A 16,882-nucleotide genomic window follows, 5' to 3' on the forward strand; every position below is an offset into this window, starting at 1 on the left:
GCACACCCAGCGTGCCAAGACACGATATATAAGTCATTTTAGTATTGTATAGTATCGATACTAGAGTCCCAAAATTGCCGACATATTTCGGATATATATCGGCGATTTCGCAGACCCGGGCTGTCGAGATAGAAGTGGCTTTGTGTAGTAAGCTTATGGTCTAGTATCGATCATATTAGAGTCCCGAAATCCCTTGTAAAACAATCATCTTTGTGGTGTGCAGAGCATAACTTTGCATCTATGACAGTTTTTAACATTTTATTAACTCGCCCGATTTTCTTGAGCCACTGTCTACGAAAAAGCTGTTCTGTGGAAAATCGGTAAAAACTGACACCGTATTTGTTCTTATTCGAGTCATTTTTGCACCCAACTGCACAACAGTAAATCAATTTGCATGCTACTGAGCATTGGATTAAAAAGTTGTCACGTGCAGAGATCAACACTTGAAAACACTGCACCACTACAGTCATAGACTCCAATGATACCATGCGTGGAATTCTACACTATTTTACTGGTTAACTTGAGTTTTGAGCGCAGTGCATTGTTGAATGTATACAACTCGTGAGATCTGAACCGATTTTGAACATGTTGTCCTTGACGGCCTTGGTCAAAGTACTCCAAGTCTATAACTTGAGTCTACAGGCCCAAAGCAATGTAAAATGTACGAAGAGTAGACATTTCTGGCTAAAAATCAGAGCAGAAATCGACATTAATGCACCCATCAGTCCGATTTGCTTTCTTAACTTGTAGGAGCTACTAGCCTGCCAGGGGAATTTTCCCAAACGATATCTTATGATAAGTACTTTGACTACCAAAACAAAACAACTATCGGATAAAGAACACCGACAACACAAATCAACATTATCATCGTCACCATTCAAATTTCGAAAATATATACAGGAAACAGTTTAAAGTTACACAAATCTACACTGATGACACGTCTATAAACTACAATTCGAAACAGAAGCAAAGCAGCGTGGCAGTTTGGATTAGCTTAGTTTACTAGTTTCACTTTTAAGTTATCTAAAATAGTTCCCAAAAGGATATGCGTAGCAAAGATTATGCGTTGGAAGAAACTCCTCTGCATTAATTTTGTTTGAGTTATATTGAATATTGCATTAACCTTGCAATAGTGTGCAACAAATGAAATTACTGCTCCAAGGTGTATTGTGGGAAATCCTCACTGATCGGTATCTTCTCGTTAGCTGTGCCTTTCAATCGTGTCGACTCGTTGATTTCAATGTCTTCACGGTCCATAGATCTTTCATTAAACACATATTCTCCGGCCATGTACGCACCGTCGATAATAATTGTACCAACACAAATGAAACCAACTATTGTCGTTGTCCAACCAAATCCATACAATTGATAGAACAGACCACCTAAAAATGTACCAAGTGTCGTTCTGCAAGTACAACATCAAAATACAAAGTCGATAAAGTGGGTCAGTTTTGCCCGCCGAGAGAATATTGACGTGAAGATCACTCGTACTCTTCACAGTATCTTATTTGCAACACACACATACGAGAACTAGAAAAGATGCAGTCATGTGTGGTTTCCGCCAACTCAGCGGAGACTTATACCGACTCAATCTTTCAGTCTATGACAAGAACCTGCCAGATCACAAAACACTTGACGTCACCGGTCATTGCCGCTATCAGTAATGATAACCAAATATAAAGATTCAACTTTTGACGTCGACACTGCACCAAGTGAGACAGACTTGTAGCCGTTACTAAAATAACAAACGGATATCCAGGTGGATGTGGTATATTGCATTGATGGAGACTAAAGTGTTGGATGATAGAACGACACGTTATAATCAATAAGTACTTCAACTTACCCGATAGATAATGCAGTATAGTATGTCCCTGATACTGAGGCACTCAGCAATAATTTATCTTTTATTCCAGATAATCTAGATTTACGAGAATAAGCACTGATAAGCGTCTAAAGTAAGTTTAATACGGCTACGATGGCAACTAAGAAAATATTTAGCATTGTTTCTACTCTTCTCCTTCAATGGTACAATCGTGTAAGTTCCAATACTCATGAATGATTTAGTGTTTAAATTTACTTCCACTGGTCAGCTATACAAAGGCAATGATTGTGTCGGTTCGACTCTAAGATCTGAAAACCATTGGCCAATCTGCATATTTGTGTATAGAATACGAGTCAACAAGTACCCTTACCTCTTCGAGATCAGTTTTGATTCCAGTTTCCGCAGTGAAAATTTGTAGTGATTGTATCACTATAGTCTACTCCAAACTGCTTCACAACTTTTTCGAAAGTAAACAAAGGCCGACTTTAAACTCATGGTAACAACTTTCTGACCACTCTTTATATAGATTATATTTTATTTATCGGCCTCAATATCATTTTGCGATGGTAAACACATTTTCTAAGGTTTCGGAGCTTCATCAAGTTCACAAGTTCAGATGAGCAAAAAATGTAATCCCGGGAGTTCCTGGCTGAAATGTATTTCTATAGAATAGTTAAAATTGTCTTAATCAAAGATTTTTTCTACTCACTTTGCTCTGTTCATGATGTCAACCACGGTTATTAAACCGACAGCATCACAGATCCCTGCCAAGAAAAGACAAAGACTCAGAAGCCATAAGGTTCTGATTCGAAAAAGAAATAATTATCCAAGTTATCAAAATGGAAAGTAAAGCAGGAGAGAATTAAGGTGGAGCTGCATGTTGCCAGCACAGTTTTTTTCAAACCTATGTTTCTCATCTAAGGTGACAAGGAAACCACCTCAAACTATATATTTCAAAAAGCAGTCTCTAAAGTTTAGAATGGTAGCAGTAATTTACTCACCTCGAAGGATGAAGTGGATGTATATTTGGGGTAGAAAACCTCAATTTTGGTATTAATGATAAAAATTAATTTAAGTAAAAAACTTGCCTGTATTTTCTGAAATGTAATATTTCACTTGAAAGAAGCGTAAGGTAGAAAAACGACTATTTTATTTTGTATTGTCTTTCCTCAGTCTAAAATGGCAAAGATTGAAAGACAGACACTAAAAAAGTGATTAAAATCATGATTAGCAATATTTTAATGCCTCTTATTCAAAATGTAAGACCCTTATTGCCAAACATAATGTGAAGATTTTAGAAAATTTGATCCAGGCAGAGTGGAGTTGAATTCTTTTGAAATTTTGAAATTTGGAGAAGAAAGGAACCAGAAAATCGGGTGATTTGCATACATTTGCATAAATTAACACTTCTTTATCACGCAACTTAAGACTGCATGACAAGCTAAAAGGTGAATGCAACCAATATTTTAATTTTGGATCGACAAATTCATTAAAATTTAATGAATATTTGCAAAAAGTGATTTCAGAGCAAAATACGCTGAATTGGGTGCAGCGCCCCTTAATGAAATCGGTATTGGCGTATCAGCAGATTCGATATTTGCTAATTGACCTTGGACTATAATCACGTTAAACTGAAATGTAGGCAGCAGGTGAGGAAGATTTAAAGCAAGCAGCTTAATACGATGGCGTTCAATCGTACGATGTAAAGCACAACATTTATTCTTAAATTATAAATAAGAACATCTCTTATAAGTTCTTTCTCTCTCAAATGACAATTACAAATATATAAACGTACACTTACGGTGTTATGTGAAACCATGGACATGGTCCCATTAAGAAGACAGTTACTGTTAACATGACAAGACCGGACAAAATGACCGATCTCAAATGTTTCTGAAAGAAAACACATGTTGATCCAGATGAAAATTTGTCATTTCTTCAAATTTAGTCACGGGATTCAAAACCTCAGGAGACATAAATCCAAGTTCTTTTTCTATGGACGCCGATCTAACCAAGTGAGTAAAGAGAAGAGATATTGGAAACTTGAATAAAACTTCCTCTTTCATCGTATGGTGTCACACTACAGTGTTGCACACTACTTCTCCATTGGATTTTAGGGTAGGTTCGGGTTAATTTTTCCCAAACACGTCAAACCCGTTGCTTTGTCTCGTGTACTGATATTTCAGTTCAATATGTAATACCTCGAATAGCGAGGTTTATTTAGCTGCAGCTTTGTAACATCTAAATCCGTTGTATTGCTTTTTTGAAGTTACTCACAATATACCATTCATTTTCGATGCTTTTTAAGTAAGAGCGTGGGAGAATGTTTTTTTTTTTGGGGGGGGGAGGTAGATATTTTTCATCGAATTTTTTAGGGAGGGTAATCTCGTATCATCCATAACTGAGTAAACGGTCATATTGTTTACTCTTTTTCGAAAATAACAAAACCGATTTGAAGTTTACACATTTAGTACAAATAAAGGATGCAAAAATTCTTCAAATATTAAACAAACATACAGCAGCGTCCATATAGAGTGAGAATTAAGAAGATCAATTAAATCACAGAGGCTTATGAATGGTCCAGTGAACATAATAAAGAATACTGATTTTAAACCTAGTTTTGTGTACGATCCTTTTTTTCTCTCCTCTCGCCCCTATATTTCGGCGCTCTGTGCATATCGGTTCACAGGTAATTATCATGCAGTATGTAGTGCGCCCTCCCTTGGTGAGTTTTCCGTACAGGATTTCTGCGATGACCCCCATACTGTTGCCATACTAAACGAGTATTATAGCGTTCCAAAAGGTCACCAAGACAGGGCGCACTACATCTGCATACATATTTAACACTGAACCGTCATGACTTAATGCAAAGAGCAAGGAAACGTAGGGCGAAAGAAGAGTATTAGAAAAAGAGGCTCGTACACAAAACTAGGTTCAATTGCAGTATTCTTCATTATCTGTACGTGACCATTCATAAGCCCCTGTTTTAAATCAAGGAAGATGTAAGGATCGCCACATGTGTGGAAGCCTATACGAAAGCTTATTGTGTATAATTTAATGTTTTCATCGCCATTGCGGTCCTCCTTGTAAAAAATCTGCTCATGGCAGTACATGCATGCAGCTTGAACCAGACAGGGCAGACATCTCATGCTGATATTACTGAAATATCACGCTTTCATTGGAACATTCCGTTCACTAAAACTAAATTTTCGTGAAACATCTTGCAGTTGTGTCCAAACTTACCGGATTGTTGCCGACAATCCAACCCCAGATTGGAGATCCTATACAATAACCCAACATTAGCAACGAGTACATGGCACCTTCGATAGATTTACTTCGAATCAGAAACTGAAATAGCAAGTTGAAATTTGTACGCACATACCTATGAATTAATGAAGTAACATTAGCATTCTTTTGTGTTCTAAAACTTGCAAGAAATCGAAATAATAAATATCCTTATGAAATTTTTCACATATCATCTGCTGTATGATCACATAACGTAAACGCATAGGGGCGTGCCAGTAAAGTATATCTACAAACTTTTTGTCACATGTCAACAAGGTGGGACACTGTGAGACCAGAGAACAGAAACGTTAACCTACCCTATTATGTGTTGAGATAACAAACTGATGATAATTTTCATTACTGCGATGATAAAGGTCTAAGTGGATGAATTGCATTCATAATTGATTTACTCGATGATAACAGAGATTATTTCTGGTCTTTATCTCTAAACCAATGCTAAGAATCCAATTGATGGTCATGTACTTACCTGTGTAGTCAGATAAATTGCAAGTATTGGCATTTGGAATGAAATGACAATGCCTATGATTAATCTCACAAATGCTGGAACTAAAATTGCTGGTGCCTTTCTCAGTAATGTTATAACCGATGATGTACCCCTTTCGGTCTTCGAAGAGTCTGAAATGACAAAATATAGTGACATCATACCACGGATTTTCACAATCTGGAGTGTAATTGACGAGTTGGAAAAGGCTATCCAGTAAGATATTTGCCATATTTGACAACAATGCCATTAAAAGTTCGTGATTGGACTTCGAAATACATTTTAAAAAATGCTACTTACCAATGTCTTTGTCAACGACGCAGTAATTGATTGCAACAGTGAACAGCAGACAACTTCCACCCACGCAAAATGGCAGTCCATAACCTCCCAACTGAATGTTGAAATTAAGATGAAAGTGTTGAAAACTAATTGCAGCAATTCAACTACAGCAGTTAGCTAAATCAAATCAAATCAAAATATCCCAACATTTCATAATCATCAAAATTGTTGATTTTCAAATCTGCGCGTCAATTACATGCAGTGCTCAACTTCACAAACACACTTTGGTATATTTGGAGTCCCTTTACCAAATAAGGAACACTGTGCTTCTTATCCAAGTAAATGAACGGTTGATGTATAACATTTAGTTTTATAATTCTTGTTAGTCATATATTTGCAAATGTCCTACATTAATGTGTTAAAACTGTGAATAATATTTTCAAAACTATAAAGTGAAGAATCTTACATCGTCGAGAATTCCGCCGATTAATGGTCCGCTTGTCATGCCAGCACCCATGAACATGTTTGTAGTTCCCTATTTGCAGTATTGAAAGAGTACTTATAGGTAAAAATTGCTGTCACTTTTAAGTTGCCAGTTACACAATAAACATCTCCGTACGTAGACTTCTTTCAGAAGGTAGAATGCACCTCGGGGACTTATAGTCAGGCTCTGAAACTTTTACAATACTTTGCTGATCTACCACTTATGGCGATCATTTCAAAGCTCTTTGTGTAAGAAAACCTTTAACCGTCTTAGTAATCAAAAAGTCTATTTTTTCTCCATACAGTTAACACAGGGATGGCGGCCATTTTGAATTTTGAATGTCGGTAAATCGGTGTTGGTCAGGTAGTTTGTTTTTAGTATGGAAATTTACACGGTGACCCCTCATTTTTATTTTTGATTCGAAAAGAGAATGGATAAAATATTCCTTGAGGAAAATTTGAGCAAAAGTTTATGTTTTTCACTTTCGAGGTTCATCTACCATAAGAATTATTGCAGATTGGCATACTTGTGTTAATGTTAACATCAAAATAAATAATTAATTATCTTCTCACTAATTGAACAGAAGTTGTGCACGAATAATTTTATTTGAAAGCAACATGTAAAATGAGGATGTATAGATATTAATAAAAAACTCAAAATTCTGACCTGCCTCAACGGTGGTTTCACCTATATTTTAAAAATCCTTGAACTCGTTATTTTGTATCCATATCATTTTTGATTGCAAGTCTTTTAATTGTCCTTCAATTTTCATATTATTTATTTCATCAGAATGCTTTGATGCTGTGAAATTCTTCTGTTAACTTTAATTTGTTACTAAAGTGACCTCTTAACACTAGACAGCGACTTCATACCAATAGACAGTGACCTCTTATCAATAGACTGTTATAAAACGTCTGGTTCTGCTAAACGATCACTATTAGTCAGACCTTACATTTGGAAATGAATCATTGGCTCTAGCAGCAGTTTGTGTCAGGACCCCACAGAAGTAAAATATTACATAATAATTACTATTCATGACGTTTTCGTATTTCATGACGTAAAGAGTGATGATGTTTGGTCAACTCACAAGGATCTTGCTCTGTACACTTTTTGGAAACTGGTGAAATATAATGGCTACAGCTGCATTTAGACCGAGTGTGGCAAATAATGCTTCTGTTACCCGAAGTAGGCACGCAACTATAATGAATAGCAATGTCTTTTCGTAGTCGATTTTGTCCAAGAATCTAAAATAAAAACCAACAAAAATAAATTAGTAAAATTTTCTACCAATGTGAATAGATTTTGATGATATTTAATGGTCAGCTAGGTTCATGCACGAAACGAAATCTGTTTACATGCTGAAGAAATGTGATGTCTCGAACAACATCGACAAGCTTTACAAAGCCATACTCGTCTTCAACTAATGGGGGCGTTAAAAAGTTGACACTTACCCGTACGATATAAGAGTAAAGCTGGCACCGAGCATGCCGAGTAAGTATCCAAAACGAACGCCAATTTTAGGAATCTAAATAAAAACATATGCTGCATGGAGGTCACAAAGGTCGACATATAGCGCATTACGCTCAAGGCATTAATTCAGTCGCCTTTAATTAAAGAAAGCTGTTAATAATCGTATTCTTAACATTATTCTCTGATTTAAATGCACGGCAAATAATACTGCGTGAGGAGTGAATATTGCACTTGAAACCGTTCGAAGAGACACAGTAGTTCAGTTTCATTGTCTACTATGCAATAGTTATAACTCGGTATGATTCCTCATCAATAAATGTTTGAAGTCTTAAGGCCACAGTTAAATCAATTATTCATGAAAATAGGTAGGGAACACTTTGTATAAGAGAGGAGAAAGTCTCTCCGAATAGATACATGATAAAACGTTAATGTCTTACAGTTAAACCAGATAGCGATGATTGTACAATTGCTGCTATTCCGTAAATACACAAAATGAATCCAATTTGGGCTTCAGATACGCCATGTTTCACCGCCTGTACAAAATTACAAAGAAAGGTAAGGTCAGATCAGGTCACGACAGAAAATGTGTACTTTCATAATAATATACTAATATTAAACTTTCACACATATTATATATATGTCTGTGACAGAACCTACTACACATTGTCATTTACTGTAACGCAAGAATGCCAATAAAAAGCTGCTGACTGTATTATCCTTCTTCTGACGTCATAAATAGACAATTATAGACCAATACTGAACTTCTGTAATCCTTATCACTATTGTTTGATGTCACATTGTGGGAATAACTATGTCTATGCATGTGATACATACATACATACATACATACATACATACATACATACATACATACATACATACATACATACATACATACATACATACATACATACATACATACATACATACATACATACATTAATTAATTAATTAATTAATTAATTAATTAATTAATTAATTAATTAATTAATTACATGCATTAGGAAGTCCTGGAGGATTTTCGGGGCACCCATTTCCCCTAGAAAAATTGGGGGGGGGGGGGCAGACAAAAGTACCACAATCTTTTATCGGGGGTTTAAGAAAATATACACATCAATTAAATAACGGTCAAGAAGTCTTGATCTATAAATTATGCTTGGCTGTCAAAATATCTGTTGAAAAATTTACAAATTTGCTAGCTCCTACGTGGAAAAAGATTTGATTTTCCAATAATTATGTATGTATGTGCATCCATAAGATCATGTGCATCACTACTATTGTGCCAGATTATTGAAATTTTGACCATAGCATTCTGTGTACACACGAAATTTGCTGTAGTTCAAGAAGTGATCGCAGTGTGTATGAATCAAGATGAATTGTGGGTAGGTTCACACTTAGTGTAAAGATACTAATTCTTTAGAATCCCATTCGTTCTGATATGTAAGATCAAGGGTTTCTGTGTGATGGTGGGCAGAAAAGGCAAAAAAACAAATCAACGTGTTTGGTTTCTTGCAGCTGTCATCTGAAAATAAATAGATGATGACTATTTTAAAGTTTGAAAAAAAATGTGAAATATGCATGCTATGTCAACTTTAAAAAAACATTTACTGCTGAAAAAGTGTGAACTTTGACGTATCCAGGGTTATCTGCATCTATAAATATTGTATTGTGAATGGAACTAGCAGAAATATATACATTCCATGAATTCATGTTATGGATAAGGTATTCTGTTCAACGAAGGTTCTGACATATTCCTCGGGATTGTTGCTTTACGTGGCATCGGCAGCCACTTTGTTTTATAGCAACCAAATTAGAAAAAGAGAAAAGAAAACACTAGTTTTTTCGCCAATTTTAACAATGAGTCTGCAAAATAATCGCAATCATACCAATCCATAATCCAATGACAGTAGGTCGGAATTCGGAAGACAATAGTTGTAAACATAGACACAAAACAGCACAGAACAGACAGTAAATAGACGGTACACAAACAAAGTCACATTCATGAAAGAAAGATATATGGGCCTCTGGCCAGAAGACCAAGAAGTATTAATCATTATCGGATGGAAATGTATGCTGGACTTGTGCATGTAACATCTCACATTCCATAAATATCTGGAGACCTGCAAATTGTGTACCATTAAACTTCGAAGATAGATATCACTTTGCCAATTATGTGTTCCGACAATTTATAACTGAATTATATGCTTGTCTTTGTGTGTATCATGTGTATCAGTGAGAAACCTTACATTGTAGTCATGTTTATTTACACAAACTGCACTGTTAAAAGTACAGAGAGGAATAGCATGGTACCACAGAATGAAAGTATAAAATGTCTGCTTTTCCTTGCAATGAGATAAATAATTCTAGGTTTGGTGCAAATAGCGATTGTTCTTGGCATAAGCTAGAAGACTACCCAGGGGCTATGCAAAATTAGTCATTGCATAGAATTGGATACATGTAGAAATGTCAGAAAACATACTAGGAATATTGTCACTTTCAAAAAACTTTCACAAATGAACCACTGAAAGGTGCTTTATCGAAAAATATAAAACAAATACCATGTTACTGTGCTTGATTTGTAAAGAGAATCATGAATGTGTGTTTTTCTTTGAACACACACACACACACACACACACACACACACACACACACACACACACACACACACACATATATATATATATATATATATATATATATATATATATATATATATATATATATATATATACATACATACATACATGACTAGGCATTTAAATGCAAACATGCATATCCGTCCATCTCTCCCCCCATTCCCCAACATTCTGCATCAATCAATTTAAGTTAACTAATACTCCGTTCATTGCAATCTCTCAGTCCATTTAGACATTAAACGTCTTGAAAGATGTAGCAAAATGCAACCCGATGAGTACCCCCCACCACACACACACACACACACACACCACACACACACACACACACACACACACACACACTTAAAATTCTTCATGGACTTTGACCCTTATGTAATAGAATGATTTACTTACCACTCCTGGCAATAAAGGTGGTGTCATAGAGAATGCCGTGTAGTAGAAATAGTTTGTCAAACACAGTCCAACTAATAATACTTTTAATTTTAGTGACATCGAAAGCAATCTGACAGGTTCTTCTTCTTCAGCAAGGTCTTCTTTTACCAGTTCAATGTTCTCTCCGTTCTGGACACGTTTCGTACTAGTTTGTGTGTCGTCGTAGTTACCAGTTTGGGATAGGACACATTCTTCGGTGTCAATTAAATTGTCATTTCCCACGTCTGCTTTCATAGTGAAACACACATTCACACTTCAAAAGCTCTAATGCATAAGCAGACAAGGGATTAAAACAGACATTTTTGATATTGCTTAAAGTATAGTATTTCCATTTTCATCGTCATATTATCATGCATAGCATGTAGCTGCTCAGATAGTGGCAATAGCGGCAACAGACATTTCTTGCGATTGAGTTTACATCGTAAAGCATGTAATTTCTTTTATAATCACAAGAATGGATTTTACAGCTTCGACAAAAATGAACGAATGACTGCTTATTATTCGTTTTTCTTCTGAAGGCCTAAAAACCTGGTTCGATAATAGTGATACTGTAATTGAGTTCATTAAAAATCGTATCGTGATTGTAAGGAACATAAAAATATAATTATCGTGACTCTTTTATTCTATGATGTCGCTTCAGCGACAGCGTTGGGATAAAGATAAAGTGTCTGAAGGGACAAATTTGTTGTATATATATTTTCATGGTAATATGCAGGATTCAATGCAGTGCTGGTTATCCTGGCAAGTTTCTACGGTAACTTCACGGCCAACACAACCTTGTAGCTATATGTAACCTTGTCACTTCAAATGATAGCTGTCTGATAAACTCTAAAACTTTAACCGAGAAAGGGATTATGAACGTGGTACGCGTAGTCGAGCATACATCTCATCAAAGTTTAATTTCGTCTTAATTCCTAAATCACAAGAACTCATTATTTATTCATCCATTCGTTGCACAAACTATGAAATTGTGAGAGAGTACAGTTCGCGAAATGCCACCTTAATTTAAGTCATATGTTAAATCTCAAAAAATGCTCTTGTCGTCAACTCATGAACGTTAGTTGTATGGATCAAAGGTTGGGAAAATAAACTTTCACAGAGATATTCCATATTTTACTATTTATGTGACCATAACTTTGTGGATAAATTTACCATAAGGGATTAGTGGCTTCTGTTACTGATCTAGTTGAATTAAAGGTGTATTCTTACTCGGTGCCAAAGTATTTTAGGTATGTGTATTCAACTGTCACCGCTGGTTCAGAACTCATACGGATATCTTGATGTAGTGTTGACGTAATGATGGAAACAAGAATGGCATTTTGACAACTCTACACCATCCTTGTACCGATCTATGAAGAGTGTTTGCAAACCACCAAGCACTATGTATGTAATAAGGCATTGTACCTCTAACCAAGTTGTCAAAATCTAAAAAGACGAGAGAAAACGAGAACATACCAAATTACAACTTGATGACGTAATCCTGAAGGATGGTAGACTTTTATGTTCACGATGTCGGAAGTACCGCAAATACCAATTATCCAATATCCAAATTTAACACCAATCCAAAAACCAAATATCCAACACATAAAGTCCCCGTTCGGCAATTAGGCAGAAGTAAAAAGCTGCAACATTCTTGGTTGAGAGCAGGATGAACGCACACCCTTTTAAGAGGGCTGTTGATTGTGAATGATTACACACCGTATCAAAGAGCTATGTGGTATTGGTTCCGTGCCAATGTATAAGTTTATCGTTATAGTTGCTGGTATCCAACTTATTTCGAGTTGCCATTCATTCTGTATTTATTGTACTATTTACTAAATAATAGTTTTGTCATAGATGCCTAAATTTAGTCTTGCTCTCCATTTACAATCAGTGCTAAAATGATCAAGACAAAAGCGCTTCAATATCACATGTATCTGATACTTTGTCTTGTTAAATCGATATTTAAAATTGTCACTTTGGATTAATTTTGTCACTTTTATATCAGAGAGATAAGAGTTAGTCAGGTACAAATCTTGCACCTTAAATGAATTAACTTCTTGTCATGGCACAAATTCAGGACGTGAAAAATTTTGCATTTTATGTTGATAGAAAATACCCAAGAACACTTTTGAAGAATTTCTCGACGACCTCCGTTTACATATTACTTCGGTCATATATATGCAAGATTCATATTTGTGATAAAATATTGGTTTATAATATGATGCACCGCCTATGAACGTATTTTATGAGATGTAAAATATGAAAACGATGAGACCGAAAATATGTCTATGACACAGCCTGCCTGCAAATACTATTTTGTTGTTTTATCGACTGAAGTCATTGTATGTAACCTCGTATATAGTGAAGGGTCTTTCGATGACAAAGTATTATCTCATATTATCTGTTTTATGATATATCAGTCCTATTTATCCAAAACCTGATAGTACAACTCTTAATGATTTGCATAATAGTGCCTTTCACATCACCTAGGACATTGAGATGAATACATGGTATCTTATTCTATTCTATTCTATTCTATTCTATTCTATTCTATTCTATTCTATTCTATTCTATTCTATTCTATTCTATTCTATTCTATTCTATTCTATTCTATTCTATTCTATTCTAGTGGGTATATTTCTCCAGGTGACGAAAACAAATTAAATCACAGAAATCAATAGACAGACGTCTACAATGTGATGGAGACACGGTACATACATGTTGTTTTAGCCGAAGTAGTGTAATCCATGATGGAACACATGTGGCTATGGAACGGTAGAACAAAGCACCTGCATAAGGCATCAAAATTTATAAGCATAAAGGCTGTGAACGAATACCTAGAAGATCAAAATACGTCTGAAAGAAAATCTGCTTAAGATTTGGTGATAAATAAAGATAGAGCAAGTAACGGAGAGAATATGTAGAATAACCTATGTTATAAGTATATAAAGTCATAAATGTATAAATCTTGAATAACATGTTCAGATAGGAAACAATTTGACCGTATCCATACGGTAATAGGCCTATACGTCTGTTGTTCATACAGTAAATACATTTTGAATGTAATATGTCTCCTTGTAATATTTGTTTTTGAATGGAGAATGAATACTAATAATTTGTCACCTTATATTTTATGATGTTTTGCTTTTTGATAAATCGATTCACGGATATCGCCAATCACTCTGCGATGACTTTTCACATCATAACTGATCCACGAGGGGTGTCATTGATTACAAATTGAATACAACACACAGACATAGAGTGTCGTGTATTGCATCGTACCAGTATATTGATGGTGTAAATACAGCGCTCTGATTGGTCGAGACGCGAAAAGAACCGTGGTGCATTGGCGATATACCACGGCTGGCATACGCGCGAGCTCTCAGCTTGAGCAAAATCCGTTTATGACGATCCACGCCAGAATTTCAGTATACTCTTATGATATCATTAAATCACACCTAGCGACGGTATACCACGAGATTTTGACCCGTTCACTTCATATATGCACGAGCGATAACGAGTGCATATATGCCGTGAACTGGTCAAAGTCTCGTGGTATACCATCGCTGGGTGTGCTTTATTGCCTAAATATATCAGCGTTACATTTGAAACTCATGGAAATTAGAATTACAACGAAATAAAACAGACAAAACGGTTACATTATTAAGTGAATAAAGTAGAATCCATTTTGTATAGCCACTGATGTTGCTTACAAGGGATATCAAACATGATGTTTTCATCATGAGGTCTCATGTTTTCCTATCAGAAAAATAGTGTAATTGCTGCCCTTCCAAGGTTGTCCTCTCTCTAATTGCATTTTATGTGCCGCATGGTCTTCATATTTAAGTTTAGATTGTTTGAAAGTAGAGGGTACGAGAAGGAATATAGTCTATGATGTGACGTATACGAGTACTTTAAAGTACAAGGTGTAAAGGGTTAATGGTGTAGGGGTTAAAAGTACGTAGAATAGGGGCTGCGCTAGCATGAACAATAATGTATATGCAGGTAGGAATCTACACTAACAGCATATATTTCAGTAACATGACACTAGAGGCTGCAGATCCCATCAAAGCATTGTACAGTTTTGAACTGTTGTCATGATCATACAAGATGCCAGAATTGCCATTGTTTATAAACATGTCCGATGTCCGATTTGAGCTGGATTTTCTGAACTAAAAAACAGAAAATAAAATTTATAAAACCCGCGTCGCTGCGTCGATTTTGTGAGAGACTAAGTAAGAATGAAAACAAACCTATTATTTTTGGCCCTAAGAAAGTTTGTAAAGGTAAATGTACTATGTCTGTCCCGTATTCTAGGTTATTGTCACAGTGAAGGTGTGTCACCGATATGAGGAAAGCCGACGAGAAGGACTACTGTTCATGGTTTGAATTACATATTACATGTCAGTAAATGTTAACAGTGTCATCATATTATATCATGCTACCAATGCTAAAATACTGTTTCAGCACTGATAGAATTACTAAAAGAGGCCCCTAAACCAGCATATTAGAAAATTGCCCAGTCGGCGCATTTCAAGGGACCTATCTAAAAGCTAAACCGAAACAGTCCGCTTTGTTTCAAAGACCGTAGTCGAATTTCGATACACATATAAAGTATGGGTCTTTAACTCACCTATTGGTGAAAATAAGTTGAGGTAAATGATGAAAGAAATCTCCAAAGTAGCACATTTGGGTATGATATACACAAATCATTACATTGTAGGGTAACAGTGCACTGTGCATTTTGCTGGATTCAGCGGAAGTCGAGACGCGACACATAACGTACTTTTATAATACCAATTTTTAAAATGAAACTAGTATTCTTATACACAAAGAATTTTGCACTTCCTCTGAGTAACGGTATGTCAGTTGTTCTTTCTCAAAGTTTTGGCTATAAGAGATCAGGGTGTTTCAAAGATGTGGATCAAGATATTCAAAATAACAAAATATGAATGCGAATCAATTACTGATAAGTGTTTAACCCCGTCAACGTCAACAACTAAATTCACAGTATGGTTTGCGCCTTTTAAATAACGGGTAATTTCAACACATTTTGAACTTTTCAATGGCCATAATTTGACTGTCCCGTCCATATCTTAACTCCGCATTCACCCATGAATTTCAAACGAAATTAGTCTTCAGTCAGTGTTTGTTTCCTTATCTTCTTTCATGTCACCAACACAGCTTTCGTCTCTTGAAAAAAGGGGGGTGTCGCAGAACTGCGCTTAAAGTTCGTATTAGCTGGGTCTGTACCTGAAAGGTGACAGCTGTCTGCGATGCTGGGTCCGTACCTCTACATATCCTAAAGGTGACAGCTGTCTGCGATGCTGGGTCCGTACCTCTACATATCCTAAAGGTGCTGGTATCGAACGACCTCGACCTACCCTTGTTCTACATCATATTTTTTTGTTTTCATGGAAATCCTAGTACGGTCTTGATCTTCATTTTAAATCGATGCCAAAAACTATTTTGACACAAAGTTGAATACTTAAAATATTCAATAACAGGTATCTGTTTTTACCTTCTCGTGTCTATTTATAGACGGAGAAGGTATTAAATTTGAAAACCAGTATGCTGGTGTCAACTTCTACTTCCGTCTGTCTACTTCTACTTCCGTCTGTCAAGATCCGTTGACGTCATGCCATCGTGAATGGTCAAATCATAAACCGGTGGGGGTGTTCATGGTTCAGGTTGAGATGTAGGAGAACGATTTTGAGCTGTGACAAAAATCAAGAGACTTAGCGGCATAGCCACAGTGTTAAGCCTTTCTCCAAGGTTTCTTAGCTGACTACAATGATACAGACTACTGAGCTGACGTTAGGGGTACTCACTTTGTGTTTGCTCACTCTGTGTGCGCTAGTGTTTGGTACTGAGTTGCGTGGATATCCCCTGATGGCCTCACCTGATATGGGCCAGTTGCATAATCTGCAGATGATCATATGTCTCTTAGTCTGAAAATGGTCATTGTGTAAGCCTGTTGGCATTTTCGT

The 16,882-nt window shown here is 36.0% G+C and overlaps 1 protein-coding gene across 3 annotated transcripts; it reads right to left on the reverse strand.

Moving 5' to 3' along the window:
* Positions 1-491: 491 nt before the first annotated feature.
* Positions 492-16,251, reverse strand: LOC139136579 (MFS-type transporter SLC18B1-like). Of its 3 annotated transcripts, none has more exons than XR_011553198.1 (13): positions 12,366-12,602; positions 10,872-11,174; positions 8,280-8,375; positions 7,824-7,897; positions 7,460-7,616; positions 6,355-6,423; positions 5,910-6,000; positions 5,595-5,743; positions 5,066-5,170; positions 3,624-3,715; positions 2,532-2,586; positions 1,844-1,918; positions 492-1,405 (listed from the first exon to the last, which is right to left on the reverse strand). XR_011553198.1 is itself a non-coding variant. In XM_070704330.1 (13 exons), the coding sequence occupies exons 2-13, from the start codon at positions 11,142-11,144 to the stop codon at positions 1,150-1,152; spliced, it is 1,530 nt and encodes a 509-aa protein (XP_070560431.1). In that variant the 5' UTR covers positions 11,145-11,174; positions 16,146-16,251; the 3' UTR covers positions 492-1,149. The 3 variants fall into 3 exon arrangements, 2 of the variants coding, with proteins under 2 accessions (XP_070560431.1, XP_070560430.1); XM_070704330.1 differs by lacking the exon at positions 12,366-12,602 and adding an exon at positions 16,146-16,251 and having other exon boundaries at positions 2,532-2,624; XM_070704329.1 differs by having other exon boundaries at positions 2,532-2,624.
* Between the last annotated feature and the right edge of the window lie 631 nt (positions 16,252-16,882).

This window comes from Ptychodera flava, chromosome 7 (genome assembly GCF_041260155.1).
Source record: "Ptychodera flava strain L36383 chromosome 7, AS_Pfla_20210202, whole genome shotgun sequence".
Lineage (NCBI taxonomy): Eukaryota > Metazoa > Hemichordata > Enteropneusta > Ptychoderidae > Ptychodera > Ptychodera flava.

Coding starts and splice junctions, on each gene's coding strand:
- LOC139136579 (XM_070704330.1), bottom strand. CDS start 11,144: ATGAAAGCAGACGTGGGAAATGACAATTTAATTGACACCGAAGAATGT. Junction 5,171..5,594: donor CAATTTATCTGACTACACAG/GTAAGTACATGA, acceptor TTGCTATTTCAG/TTTCTGATTCGAAGTAAATC. Junction 3,716..5,065: donor GGATTGTCGGCAACAATCCG/GTAAGTTTGGAC, acceptor GTTTTCTTTCAG/AAACATTTGAGATCGGTCAT.